Source organism: Schistocerca cancellata, chromosome 6 (genome assembly GCF_023864275.1).
Source record: "Schistocerca cancellata isolate TAMUIC-IGC-003103 chromosome 6, iqSchCanc2.1, whole genome shotgun sequence".
Taxonomy (NCBI): Eukaryota; Metazoa; Arthropoda; class Insecta; order Orthoptera; family Acrididae; genus Schistocerca; species Schistocerca cancellata.
The window spans coordinates 115,055,982-115,070,622 of NC_064631.1; the positions used below are offsets into that span (position 1 = coordinate 115,055,982).

Below are 14,641 nucleotides of genomic sequence, written 5' to 3' on the forward strand. Positions count from 1 at the left end.
GTTCGATATGTGCCCCTTTAGTGATTCGGCAGACATCAAGCCGATAATCAAGTTCCTGCCACAGTCGGCGCAGCATGTCCCCATCAATGAGGTGGAAAGCATCGTTGATGCGACTTCGCAGTTCTGGCACGTTTCTTGGTAGAGGAGGTTTAAACACTGAATCTTTCACATAACCCCACAGAAAGAAATCGCATGGGGTTAAGTCAGGAGAGCGTGGAGGCCATGACATGAATTGCTGATCATGATCTCCACCACGACCGATCCATCAGTTTTCCAATCTCCTGTTTAAGAAATGCCGAACATCATGATGGAAGTGCCGTGGAGCACCATCCTGTTGAAAGATGAAGTCGGCGCTGTCTGTCTCCAGTTGTGGCATGAGCCAATTTTCCGCGGGCTACGCGTGAAACTTGCCTGCACGCGTTCAACCGTTCTTCGCTCACTGCAGGCCGACCCGTTGATTTCCCCTTACAGAGGCATCCAGAAGCTTTAAACTGCGCATACCATTGCTGAATGGAGTTAGCAGTTGGTGGATCTTTGTTGAACTTCGTCCTGAAGTGTCGTTGCACTGTTATGACTGACTGATGGGAGTGCATTTCAAGCACAACATACGCTTTCTCGGATCCTGCCGCCATTTTGTCTCACTGCGCTCTCGAGCGCTCTGACGGCAGAAACCTGAAGTGCGACTTCAGCCGAACAAAACTTTATGAGTTTTTCTACGTATCTGTAGTGTGTCGTGACCATATGCCAATGAATGGAGCTACAGTGAATTTATGAAATCGCTTCAATCATTTGTAATAGCCCTGTATTTTCCCTTTAAGTCTCAATTTCCAGTCCCTAATTCTGATTCACAATCACTGGTGCTCACACATACACTTGAGTTTATTACATTATATTTAATTTAATCCGCCGGCCGGTGCGGCCAAGCGGTTCTAGGCGCTTCAGTCTGGAACCGCGCAACCACTACGGTCGCAGGTTTGAATCCTGCCTCGGGCATGGATGTGCGTGATGTCCTTAGGTTAGTTAGGTTTAAGTAGTTCTGAGTTCTAGGGGACTGATGACCTCAGATGTTAAGTCCCATAGTGCTCAGAGCCATTTAAACCATTTTAATTTAATCCATGGCTATTAAAGAGATAGGTGTCTGGGATGTTGGAAGAAGTCTAATGTGTATATCATATTTAAGTAAAAAATAATATAAGGAGATAAATTACGAAACATTATCACAGTGCCAGGATTAATTATATTACAAGCTAATGTTAAGAAAATACTCTTCAATAGAGCAGGAGGAGGTCCAAACAGAAAGCTCTCCAATTTACTAAAACTCCACAATATTATCCTCAAGATATTTAACATTCTGTGGGAGGTCACTGAATTCTTTGTCGATGGAATTGGTGTTGTAGTAGTTTTTGGTCTCGATATTATAATCATACCTTGTACTATTGTGTGCAAAATGGAGAAGTGCGTTAATCAATATGTGTACTGTGAAGCAATTGTCAAAATACTAAGTTTTCTAATAGGTCCCTGAAAGATATTCTAAAACTACCACAATATATAATTCTCAAAACACATTCCCATTTTCTGAAAATGTTATCTCTGCAAGTTGCATTTTCTCCAAAACAATAATTCTGTAACTCATTAATTAATGTAAACAAGCAGATAAAATAAATTTATTAATTTTTTATCAGAAAAATACATGTACCTGTACATTATGTACAGCTTCGAGTCCAGAAATAATGTTAAAGTACTTACACGTAATCAAATAATCATGAAGATATGCTGCAGGACAAATTACAACACCTTCAACCAGTACTGTCAGTGTTGTAGAGACAGCCTCAGGTGGTGTTGACATGGCCAATGCAGCCAGACAATTCCGAGGATCATGACCACCTTTTATCAAGCCAACAGTCACAGAAGCTATGCTCGGAGCAAGTGCTGCACAGAGAAGCAGGTCACCACTTTGCTGTGAAGCCATGAAGAATGCCAGGAGCAGTTGGCTTGTGCTCACACACTGCTGTTCATTTTCCACCTAACAGATGTAAGTGTTTAGTTCTATAATAATATTATCAGGAATAGTTTGTACAGCTGATTTTGCATCTAACAAATGAAAGCACAGGTTGGTCCATAGATGTGGAATTAACCTTCTGGCAAAAAAAAAAAAAAAAAAAAAAAAGTGGATAAACAGAGATTTAAATTCAAAAAACCTGTGATGCAACATTGCCAACATGGTAGCCATTATTGAAGACATTATCTTGGATAAAACTCAAAATTTTCATGTGGAAAACAGGTCTTGTGGCATATCAAATGCGTACATAATTTCAGAAGAAAAACAATGGTGCCTTTCATTTGTGCATAGATTTATTCATTTTCAAGATGACTGATGTCTCTTCTTAACAGGAAAACTGATACCATTAACACAAACCAAACACAGTGATATTGCCCTCATATCAGGATAAAGGAGGAACCATTGTTCTGACAGTGTTTGGTAACAGTCCAGAGTGCAGGAATCTAATTTAGTCTCACAGGAGACTGAGGTCAATTGTACACTGATAATGAGAATATCGGTCATAAGTAAATGGCACTCTTACAAAATGACAATGTTACAATATCACACCAGGCACAATACAGATCATCGGGTTCAGATTGTACAAGGGTGATATGTAAGCCGGACAAAAACAATCATACTCGTATGATGTACTGTCCACAAGTGAAGCTAATTTCTATGTGAAGTAAACAGACACATAAAGAGAATCAAAGATACAGGCCATATGACAGCCCTCCCTGACTGGATCCATCAAACGGAGGGAGATGGAACATTTCTAACTTTCTTTCAGCATGATGGTGTATCACCTCTTCAAGAGCAAGCTGTTTGGACATCCCTGTATATCTCGTTTCCCAACGGGGATATGTTGTAGAAGTCGAATGAGTGACCACTACATTCCCTGAACTAAAATCCATAAGATTTCTCTCTGTGGGGACATGTGGAGGCAATTGTATATGTAATGATCAGAAACCTCCCAACATCAGGGACTGGACTTTGATGCTTGTACTCGCATTCTGGTATGTGTGTTGGTTAAAGTCCACAAGAAATGGGTGAAGTGGTGATAACAATGATCTTACAACATGCTGAACAGTATGTCAGGCACAACCCATAGCCTTTGTATGTTATCACCAGTATTTGCCTGGTTCCATACAAAATGTAGTATAACTCAAGAAGGGATAAAATTATGCTCAAACGAAGACACCACTGTTTTCTGTGTGTAATTCTATATGTGTCTGATGTGTCATCCAATTTGGCTGCTTCCAAAACAGTAGCCATATTGGTAAGATAATCTCTCAGGTTTGCTGCCCCTTCCCCTTTCCCATCTTATATTACTTTCCTTTAACTTTCCATTCACCAACCTGTTTTTGTTTTAGAATGGTGGTTCCACACCCATGGATCAACCTGTAAAATTATATTGGTTGGCAGTGAATACATGCTTATGAGCAAGTGAATCAGAGATAGATGCTGTATTGGAGAGAGAGAGAGAGAGAGAGAGAGAGAGAGAGAGAGAGAGAGAGAGAGAGAGAGAATCCCTGTTCCCACTGTAAATAATTTACTGTACCACGTGACTGGGATGTCATCAAACCTGTTACAGGCTGTTATTGAAATACTTTAGCACAGTATGGACAAGACACACAATGTCAGGCACTGGGCTTTTTCAGTGACATCATGAAAGAATGTACAGTAACTGCCTCCAATCAGGGAGAACTATGACCCCAGAGGCAACTGCCATGAGCAATAATGTAATGTTCAAGGGAGCACTGTTGACTGTAATGGATTGTAACAGTAGACAGACATGCTACACTGAAGCAAATCATTTACCAGTTCTATCCCAGACAATGAAAATTATGAAACAGCCACACACTCCGCATCATCCTCTCACCTTAGGATAAAGAAGCCATGGCCCCAGATAAGTACCTCAGCTCATCCCATGTCATTGGACACACAGATTAGGATGGACAGAAGAATATTGCCAGTGGATGCCTGAAGCATGGAAAAAGGTCAATGGTTGGATAAGGTATGTTATTCTTGGCCACATATTCATAGAAGTGTATGAATACCTAGATGCATCCCACTTGTCAAGAGGGCACCCTCCAGGCTTGTGGTAGAGGTATTCTTTTTCAATATATATTTACACAGGATGAAATTTGGCCCCTAATATGTCTGCCATTATTTCTCAATGACAAACAACACAGGAATTTAGTGTCCAATCATGTGTACCAGTCTGCTTACAGCAACCAGCAGCCTCTACCTTCAGCAAGCCACAGTGCCACCCCGTCAGTCAGTCACTTGTGTCAGAATGATCTGAAGAACATTCCACAGACATTAGCGTGCTTGTGTGACCACAGCTTCCTTAGTACTATCATGTACACCTAGAAAAACACTGAGGTAGGAGTGAGTGTCTTGGATCCAGCTCCAACCAACCTCCATAAGTTATGGACAATGGCTGAAAGGTCATGGATCAGAATAACTTCACAATTCTTTCAATATCTTCTCGAGTTCATATACCACTTTCTTCATCAGAGCAAAAGGGGATGCAAAGCATTTTTAGCTAAATGTCTATAATTCAAGTGCTCATGTATGTATTTGAAAGAATAGTAAAACATTTAATTTATATAGAAAAGCAGTTCATGTTTTACCTGTGAAATTCCAGGAAACTAACCTGTAACCACAATAAAGTTTCCATCAAAAATGATTTCACCTCTTTGTGATGAAAGTTTAATACAAGTAGCTCCCACACTTCCCGGCGACAAACAGAAGGCAAACTTCGTGGATGAGCTGGATCACACAACACATATAAGAGCAGTGGACGAAGCAATTCAATACTGTTCTTTGAAACTCTGAAAGAGAATACGAATACCTGAAGAACTATTTAAAATAACATTTTTGTTTGTCTTTAGTTCATAAACTTACATTTCTTCATTGTTTTTACACAGGAACTGTATCTGACTCAGTATGTCAGGCCACACATCATTTTTGTGCCTCAGAAGAATCAATAAAGGATGTTGAGGCACTTGCAACGCAAATGGACACTGGTAATGACGTTTTTCAGAAATCTGAGTTTTCATGTCCAGTATCAGCAAACTGCCAATAGCATTAATTATTCCAATGTAATTCCTAAAAAAGACAAATTATGAAAATCATACAGGCCATTTCTCTCCAAAATTAAAGAAACTATGTATCCATCATACAACTATAATCACAGCAGCAAGTTTCCTATTTTCTTAAGTCTGATACCAGCCATGAGAGTCTACTCTAAACATAATAAAGCGATAAGAACAATCTGCTGCTGCTTTGGTGTTATAAGTATACTTATCCTGGACCATTGCAAGTTTTATAAAATTGTTCATAATGCTACACACATTTACTTACAACCTGATAATGGTGTCTAGTTGCATTAGGAACACTACTAATAAACTGAAAGCCATACAAATACAAAATTTTGATATGGCAATATAAACTGCTCTCTCATATACATATACACCTAATGAATGGAAATAAACATGAGAAATCAGTTCCACACACTTTTTATAAGAAAATATGTATGATGACACATTAACATAGTATCACATCAGAGTTTTACAGAAAAGGCCCACTCGAAATTAGTAATAGTTGAGAAGAAGGCAGTGAAAAAGAAAAGTTGGGACAAACTGTGTGCACTAGGTAGCTCAGTGGACAAAGACCTGTCAGCATAAAAAAAGATATGCATTCAGTTTGGTTAGGATCAGATACGGGCTTCAGTGCAGAGTATGAGAAAGGAGATCTAAACTGGAGTATCTTCTTTAATAACTGCTAACTCTAGATAGATTATTAAGGACGGAAGGCACAGAACACCACTGACCAACAAACTAAAACCTCAACTACAACTTTCATTGTTACTCCTAAGCTGTACTAGTTCACCATTGATTTAAGCTGTATTTGAAAAGGATGCTGCTACTTTAGTATGTGCCCAATTGCTAGAGCTCTTGTTTTTCGAACACTGGGCTTATAACTAATACTAACCACATGCTTTTGCAAATACACTGGAACTTCAATTTTGTGTTCTCCAATTTTAAGTTTTTTCCTGATTTTACATTTCTTCCTAGTAAGGTTTACCTTAATTATAGATGCTTACTCAACCTCTCAGTTGACTTTGTCCTGTTTTCTTCCTATTGACATTTGATGTTTCTGAATGAGTTATAAGTGGCATAAAAGGCAGATGGTTCACACCACGGGTGGTGGTGGAATTAAGGGAATGTTTTAGGCCATTGTGAAGAGAGGAGATGTGAGGAGGAAATGCTGATGTAATCCACGATCGATGTTGCCAACACAACTTGTAACATTTAGCTTCACTGCACCATAATCACAATACAACTACTGCTAGGTTGCAGTGGTAATGGAAAAACAAGACAGTCAACTTGAAGTGCTCTGGATCGAGCCAGTGTGTGACGAATGGACTCAGCCATCACCTTTTCTTGTGCCATTTATAACTCAAGTCTCATTTTTTGTATGTATTTCTGATGTACTGTGTTCAGTAACAATATCAATTGTCAACCTTTTAAATTCAAGCACTGGGTCTCGAAGAATATACTTGGTCATAATCAGGAAACATCGCCCATTTCCAGCTAGTGAACTCTTATCGGCTGGCGATTTCTTAAGTCACCCAATAACCAGTACAGCCATGCTGAAAATATACTTTTCATGCAGACGATGTGCTTTGACAAAGATGTCACAAGGAAATAGAACAAGGGTTTTGCGATAGCACATTTTAAAGATTTTTGTGTTCAAAACTGACATGGTACAGTTGCCAACAACTACATACACTACTCATGTATATACTTTGCACTGCACACACCACACACTGTAGATCATAAAGATCAGCAGCAGTGATAGAGGGCATGAAGCAAAGCTGTAGTACCTAAACTTTCTTTAAAATTTACATTTTACATAATGTACAGAAATTCACTGAGCTCACTTTTAATAGGCTTGTAACATCAACAGGGGAAGTAAACTCATTTTTTCACATCTCTTCTTCTCTCATCAAGCCTAAAATAACACTTTAATGGTGGTGAGAATGTGAAGTGCAGCTCACAAGAAAAGCTTTAAACAAAGTATGTCATCAAGCACATGTATCCATTTATGCTTATGGTTTAACCACTTAGCTGCTGTGATGTTTTTAGTTTAATTCAACACGTTCATCAATTTTTTATTTTTCTGGGTAAGCACAAAGGACTATCTCTCAAAAATGCATGTTTTGAATGTATAAATTGTGGTCATAGCATGTTGGAAAACAGCTTGATTACCTTGTACCCAGAAATCAATTTCAATTTTTTATGAGCTTTTACTTGCTGTTACACATCTGTGATGTTTTAAGAACTGAGGAAATTCATTACCACGAATTAATGTATCAACACTGTATTGCACATTTAATTTCCTTCACATAGACAGATTTTATACAAAGTATTGGAGAGGATTGCTATTTTTAATTATGTATGCCAATTACATGTGTTTTTGCTCATATTTTGGAAGGTTTTCCTCGATTCTGAATTTTCCTCAGTTTTGCATTTTTTTAAGTCAGGGTCACATGAAAACGTAAAATAGGGGTTTCACTGTATATTTAAACATACTACCCACACATTAGTACATACCATTTAAATTATCTGAACAAGAGCGAGAACTTACGAGGCAGATGTCAAAGCAGAAATGAAATGTGACAATGTTGGCCCAACTGCAAGCACTCCAAATTCCACCAGGGTGATAATTCCCTGACACGCAGTAATGCTGATGACTGGATCAGCATCTTCACACTTCTGCCACAGCAATTTCAACTCAGGAAGCTGAAAATATATTAAGGCATTGTAGATAATTAACCATACATCTCTGAATATGTACTATTTTGAATAATTCATACCTGGTGTATTTGAGCTGGGTTTGATTCATTTCTGTCTCTGGCAGTATCCACCAATTTTGCAATTGCCTACAACAATAATAATGAGACAGTAATATAAACTATCTAGATTCCAGCATTACAGTTAAAAACCAAGTGAACAAAGCAAACACTTCGACGGACATTGTTTCAACTTACTATATCAATTTTTGAATAGTTAAAAGACTGACTGAATTACTGGTGAATAAAGAAAGAAGGTGTGTTCAACAGTGAAAGCAACATAAGTGTGTTTGCTTAGAAGCTACTGGGCTGGGGAGGTGGGACAGGATGAAGGGGTTATTACAAACGCATTCAAAATGTTGATCAGTCTTCCAAGAATGGGTATGTAAGGATCTGTAGCAGTAATGCAGTATAATCAAGAGGTGTCTAAGACTTGAAGCCAGTTCCATCTGAGGCAGAGGAAGCACCATTCCCACTTTGAGCTTAGTGCGGCAAATGGTTACCAAAAATGCAGGAAAGCAACACTGAAACAGTGTCACATTCCAGTAGGTTAATTAGCTGCCAGCCACATTGTGAGTGAGCTGGTGATGTGAATGATCAACTGTGACGACAGCAGAGTTCTAAAATCCTAAATATGCTGAACTATGCAAGTGCAGATACATGTTAGTGTAACGGTTCTTATGCTTTTGTGTCTTCTTAATATTCATTTTATTGTTTCCTTTGTTTTAATGACACACTGCAACTTTTGCATGAGAACTTTATATATTCCCTATGAGTATTCTCCCATAGAGAGACCAAATATCTGAAAGCAAAAAGTTAGTTACAGTTTTCTACTCCAGAACAAAGAAAAAGCCTACATGCGCATAAATAAGAATGTTAATTCTATGAAATTTTGGGACTGCAGCCGGGTTACATTGACTTCTTGCCAGGATATTTTGACTGACAACCCATTCAGCCATCTTCAGGTGAGCTACAGGAACATGTCCTGTAGTCTCTGGACATAAACACGATAATAGTTCCAGCTGTCAATGACCATTGTCCACTTTATGCCACAACAATGTTTTCTGCAGTGTCATGTCTTCTCATGTTGAACAAAATATAAGATGACCTTTGACCACACTTTCGTACTGACTGTGTTGATCTGTGTTGATCAATTCATCACCTCACTTGGATTGGTATAGTAAGAACACACATAGATTCTACAACTCTTCTGGATATTGCAGATATGAGTGGCTGGCTAGTTTCTCCTTTTGGACTCTGATTCAGTCTGGAGAGAAAATATGGATTTTGTTTATCAGTGACCAAGAAAATAGAGAAAAGTTCCAAACCAAATAATGTGATGTATTTCCTCTTTTAATAAGTTGTAACTTCTCTCTCTAAAGTCTTATATGTAACCCACCAAGAACACTGTAACATGTTAAAGTACTGATATAATATATTGTTAGAGCTTTTCCCCACAGAATCACTTAACAGAATGGCTCTCAAGAATTACATTGTCTTTGACTATAAAAAATCCATAAGTTGATAATCCCCTGAAGACAACCTAAGAAATTTCCACCCCTGTGTAATTCTTTCATTTCTTAAAGTTATTTATTTCACCGAAGAAAGAAGATGTATGTCATTTTCATCAACTGGATGGTTTGAAATGTTGTTGATCAATCTAATAAGTTTTCCAGTGATTAGATATTTTGTGATTATGCCAATAAAAATATTAATCAGTTAAACAGCAACTCACTTGTCAGATCATCTTTGGTAAGTATGGTATGGAAAGTTCTTTCTCCCTGCGTATTTGCTCAAAATGCTATTATACTCACATCAAAAGTGGTTTTGCATCACCATGGCTCCCAGAACTCCTGAAGATAGACGTTGACTGTGGATATTGTATCACAGACACAGTCCCCTTGACTGTTCAGATATGTCACTAAGCCTGCCCAAACATGTAAACAACCATGCATGGGCAGCACCTACTAGATGGAGTGAGTCCGACAGCCAATCAGTTCCAGTCATTCCACCAGGATGGAGGTACACAGCTCGTGTTGTCTGTAGTTCAACCATGCCTAGATGTTCAATACCGCAGTTCAAATGGTTCAAATGGTTGTAAACACTATGGGACTTAATATCTGAGGTCATCAGTCCCCTAGACTTAAACCTAACTAACCTAAGGACATCACACACATCCATGCCCGAGGCAGGATCCAAACCTGCGGCCATAGCAGCGGCGCAGTTCCGAACTGAAGTGCCTAGAACCACTTGGTTATAGCGGCCGGCACGGCGGTTCGATCACATCCTCGTCATTACTTTGTGCCAGGAAGGGCTCTCAACAAGGGAAGTGTCCAGATGTCTCAGTGTGAACCAACGCAATGTTGTTTGGACATGGAATAGATACAGAGAGACAGGAACTGTCGATGACATACCTCACTCAGGCCACCCAAGGGCTACTACTGCAGCGGATGAACGCTACCAATGGATTATGGCTTGGAGGAACCTTGACAGTGGCGCCACCATGTTGAATAATGCTTTTCATGCAGCCACAGGACATCATGTTACGACAAACTGTGCGCAATATGCTGCATGATGCGCGGCTTCACACCCGACATCCATGGCGAGGTCCATGTTTGCAACCATGACACCATACAGCATAGTACAGATGGGCCCAACGACGTGGCAAATGGATCTCTCAGGATTGGCATCACTTTCTCTTCACTGATGAGTGGCACATACGCCTTCAACCAGACAATCGTCGGAGGTATGTTTGGAGGCAGCCCGGTCAGGCTGAACACCTTAGACTCACTGTCCAGCAACTGCAGCAAGGTGGAGGTTCCTTGCCTTTTTGAGGTGGCATTATGTGGGGCTGACGTACGCCACTGGTGGTCACGGAAGGTGCCATAACGGCTGTATGATGCGTGAATGCCATCATCCGACTGATAGTGCAACCATATCAGCAGCATATTGGCGAGGCAGTCATCTTGATGGACAACAATTCGCGCGCCCATCGTGCACATCTTGTGAATGACTTCCTTCAAGGTAAGGACATCGCTCAGCTAGAGTAGCCAGCATGTTCTCTAGGCATAAATCCTGTTGAACATGCCTGGGATAGATTGAAAAGGGCTGTTTATGAACGACGTGACCCATCAACCACTCTGAGGGATCTACGCCGAATCGCCGTTGAGGAGTGGGACAATCTGGACCAACAGTGCCTTGATGAGCTTGTGAATAGTATGCCACAACGAATCCAGGCATGCATCACTGGGTGTTAGAGGTATCGGTGTGTACAACAATCTGGACCACCACCTCTGAAGGTCTCGCTGTATGGTGGTACAACATGCAATGTGTGGTTTTCATGAGCAATAAAAACAGGCGGAAATATTGTTTATGTTGATATTTACTCCAATTTTCTGTACAGGTTCCGGAATCCTCGGAACCGAGGTGATGCGAAACTTTTTTTGATGTGTGTGGAACAAAACTGTTTCAATTACAACTTACAGGAGTGTGGAGGTAGTGCATGGACAAACATAAAGATCAGCTTTTATTTATCTTTCAGCTGCAGTATAGAGGCTGCATAATTGGAGGGACAACTGGTGTCTGAGAATAGGAATAGGAGTGGGAGGGGAAGGGATGCTGCTACAAAAGACATGAGTATTGAGGAAGCTATTTTAGCCATCAGTGTTGTAATGTGAACATGTTCACCAAGAGGGTGACTGAGTTTCTGGTTTGTTTCATGGTGACCTTACATACAAGTAAACTGTGGTTGGTTGTCATAACTATGTAGAATGCTACACAATAGTTTCAGCACAGCTGGTAGATAATACAGCAGCTTTCACACATAGCCATAATGCTGACTCAATTGGAAATCTATGTCTCCCCAACCACAGCAGGTGTTGGCACACAATTACATGGAACAGCTTTCACAACTGGGAATGACAATTGGGGTGAGAGATTGGGAGTTGGAATGGACACTACCTTTCAATACCACGATCCTTTCCCAGTGTCACCTACTCTGAATCATACAGGTGGAAACTGTTGCCTTAGTGCATCCTCCATTCCAGTGCCACTAGTCGCTAGTCTCTAACATCAATAATTCCCCTTCTGCTTCCTTGCCACACTCTTTTCTCTCACCATTCTCTCTCCCCTCTTCTCCTCTCCCCTCCCCCATCCCTCCATGTAATACTGTATTGTATTTGTATTAATAGTGTAGTCACCTCTTCTCTCTCTCACATTCACCACCTTTCACAGTTGTTACCAGCATTAATCCACAAATGACTATTGCCACAGAACACACACACAATTTGCACACACATAGCCACTACTGTCTCCAGGTTCTACCACCTGACTGAAACTGTGTATGCGATGAGCAGCAATCTAGAGTGGGGTAGTGGGGGCACGGAACAGCCATGTGGTGGGAGGGGGAAGCATAGCGGTGTCGAATGGATGGGAAAAGATACTAGTGCTAACTGTTGGAGCATGCAGGGACATGAAGACAGGATAGGGCTGTTAAATGCACAACAGGGAGGTTGTGCTTGAGGTGGGGCGTGAGGGGGGGGGGGGGGGGGGGTAGAGAAGAGGAAATGACTAAATGACTATGCAGCTGTGTTGGTGGGGTAGAAGGCCCGGATCATACTGAAGTGGAAGCAAGTCAAGGAGACAGGGAGGTTATGGGAATGTGACGCATATCATTTGGGGATGCATGCTTATCGTATTTACTCGAATCTAAGCCGCACTCGAATCTAAGCCGCACCTAAAAAATGAGACTCGAAATCAAGGGAAAAAAAAATTTTCCCGAATCTAAGCCACATCTGGCATTTGAGACTCAAAATTCAAGGGTAGAGAAAAGTTTTAGGCCGCACCTCCAAATCGAGACAAAGTTGGTCCACTGTAATATGAGACACAATTTCGGTCGAATGAATGACGATACAGCTACTTTAGTTTGGTTCAAGTCTTAAGCTTAGCAGTTCAGCTTTACCATGTAGCCATTTCTATGTGTCAGGTGCTCCGTCCGTATTTATACGGGTACCATTCCTTTTTCACGTGCTTCATCTGGTTTGAATTAATTGCTTAGTTTTCTTTGATCTGTTAAGTTCCATTCTCTTTGTTATAGGTGTTTATGTCACTCTAAGCTGAAAATGCATTACTGTACTGTGTCATGCATTGTTTGTCGCATTCTGATAATGAGCGTTTACGGCCTGTCGCCGCTTGTGGCATGAGTTGCTTTTGTGTGCGCTACCGCCGCTTACAATAAAAAAAAAGAGAGGAATTGTCTCATTAGCAAAACAATGGCAAGAAACTGCTATTTGTTGTTACTTACACTGCTGCTTTCTTTGATAATGATCAACAAGAACCAAATAATAGACTGCGTATGATATAAAATCTTTGCAGACACCTCTGTAGTACATTTACATTCTGCACAGAAATTAGTCATCTTAGATTTAAAAATCTTGTCAATTGCCGTGCTTCATTTCTGACTGTATCACTATTAGGCATAAGAATACTATGAATATAAACATGACATGATATGTATATTATTCCGCGTTTGCTGTTGTCTCACTCTAGTTTCGCAGTTTATTAGGCAGATGGGATTTAAATGAGATAGCAGCAAACATGAAAGAATACATGGCAAAATGTTTATATTCTTATTATTCCTATGGTGAAGAGAACACTGCATGTGATACACAATTCATAAAAGTTCTTATTAGCAATAATCTCTTGTCACAGGTAGGAAAAAATTCAGAACATAGAGTTGGCCATATTGACAAACATCCCAAACAGTCTTGCCAGTCGGATTTTCATAGTACGTTGAAATGCTGCTACATTCGAAGATGAACAATACAGAATTTGTATTTACTTCATTGGATAATGTATGAAAATTCAGTGGCCGAAACTCGAGGCGAAGAAACAAAGCTCGTCTTCCACCCTTTTTTTTTTACTGACGCAGAGGTTTTGTCGCCAGTATTTATCTTTGTGCCTGCAAAGCATGCCTGTATAGTGCTACATAATTCAATGGCAGAAGTTAGTTGTGGCGGCACCTACCAACATTTTTCAGAACTTCCGCTTACTTTGCACTTGATTCTAAGCCGCAGGCGGTATTTTGGATTACAAAAACCGGAAAAAAAGTGTGGCTTAGATTCGAGTAAATACGCTAACTCTGCCAGAGATGTAAATGGCGAAAGGGAGGGGGGGGGGGGGGAGGCTATTTTACCTCTAAAAATTTAACCCCAGTACATGCCTTCATCATTACACCATAATTTCATAGTATCTATAATATGCAACAAGGAAGATGCTTTTCACACATGTGACAGTAACTGTTGTTTGAGGAAGTTGAAAGTTCTTGGCAGGCCCATCTTGTGTACTTCCGATGGCTCCATGTGAACATATCTGATAGACTCAACATCAGATGTGCATGGCCGACCGGTGCTCTTCTCTTTGCACATGCAACCAACTTTCAAGAATGCTGTATCCTCCTCTATCCAGTAATAGTTTGTCTGTAATAAACAACTGAATTCTGTTTTTTCTTTTTGAATCACCTGGTATATACAGGGTGTTACAAAAAGGTATGGCCAAACTTTCAGGAAACATTACTCACACACAAATAAAGAAAAGATGTTATGTGGACATGTGTCCAGAAACGCTTAATTTCCATGTTAGAGCTCATTTTAGTTTCGTCAGTATGTACTGTACTTCCTCGATTCACCGCCAGTTGGCCCAATTGAACCGAAGGTAATGTTGACTTCGGTGCTTGTATT

General features: G+C 40.2%; 1 protein-coding gene across 4 annotated transcripts in view; it reads right to left on the reverse strand.

Annotated features, from left to right (window-relative positions):
* LOC126190640 (focadhesin) overlaps positions 1–14,641 on the reverse strand; it is a 262,444-nt gene that overhangs the window by 213,543 nt on the left and 34,260 nt on the right. For all 4 annotated transcript variants that reach the window (XM_049931059.1, XM_049931061.1, XM_049931060.1 and 1 more), the window contains exons 3-7: positions 7,929–7,994; positions 7,700–7,854; positions 4,952–5,155; positions 4,701–4,878; positions 1,747–2,023 (exon numbers count right to left, since the gene is read on the reverse strand). In XM_049931059.1, coding sequence (XP_049787016.1) covers positions 1,747–2,023; positions 4,701–4,878; positions 4,952–5,155; positions 7,700–7,854; positions 7,929–7,994 — 880 coding nt within the window. The remainder of the gene's footprint in view (positions 1–1,746; positions 2,024–4,700; positions 4,879–4,951; positions 5,156–7,699; positions 7,855–7,928; positions 7,995–14,641) is intronic.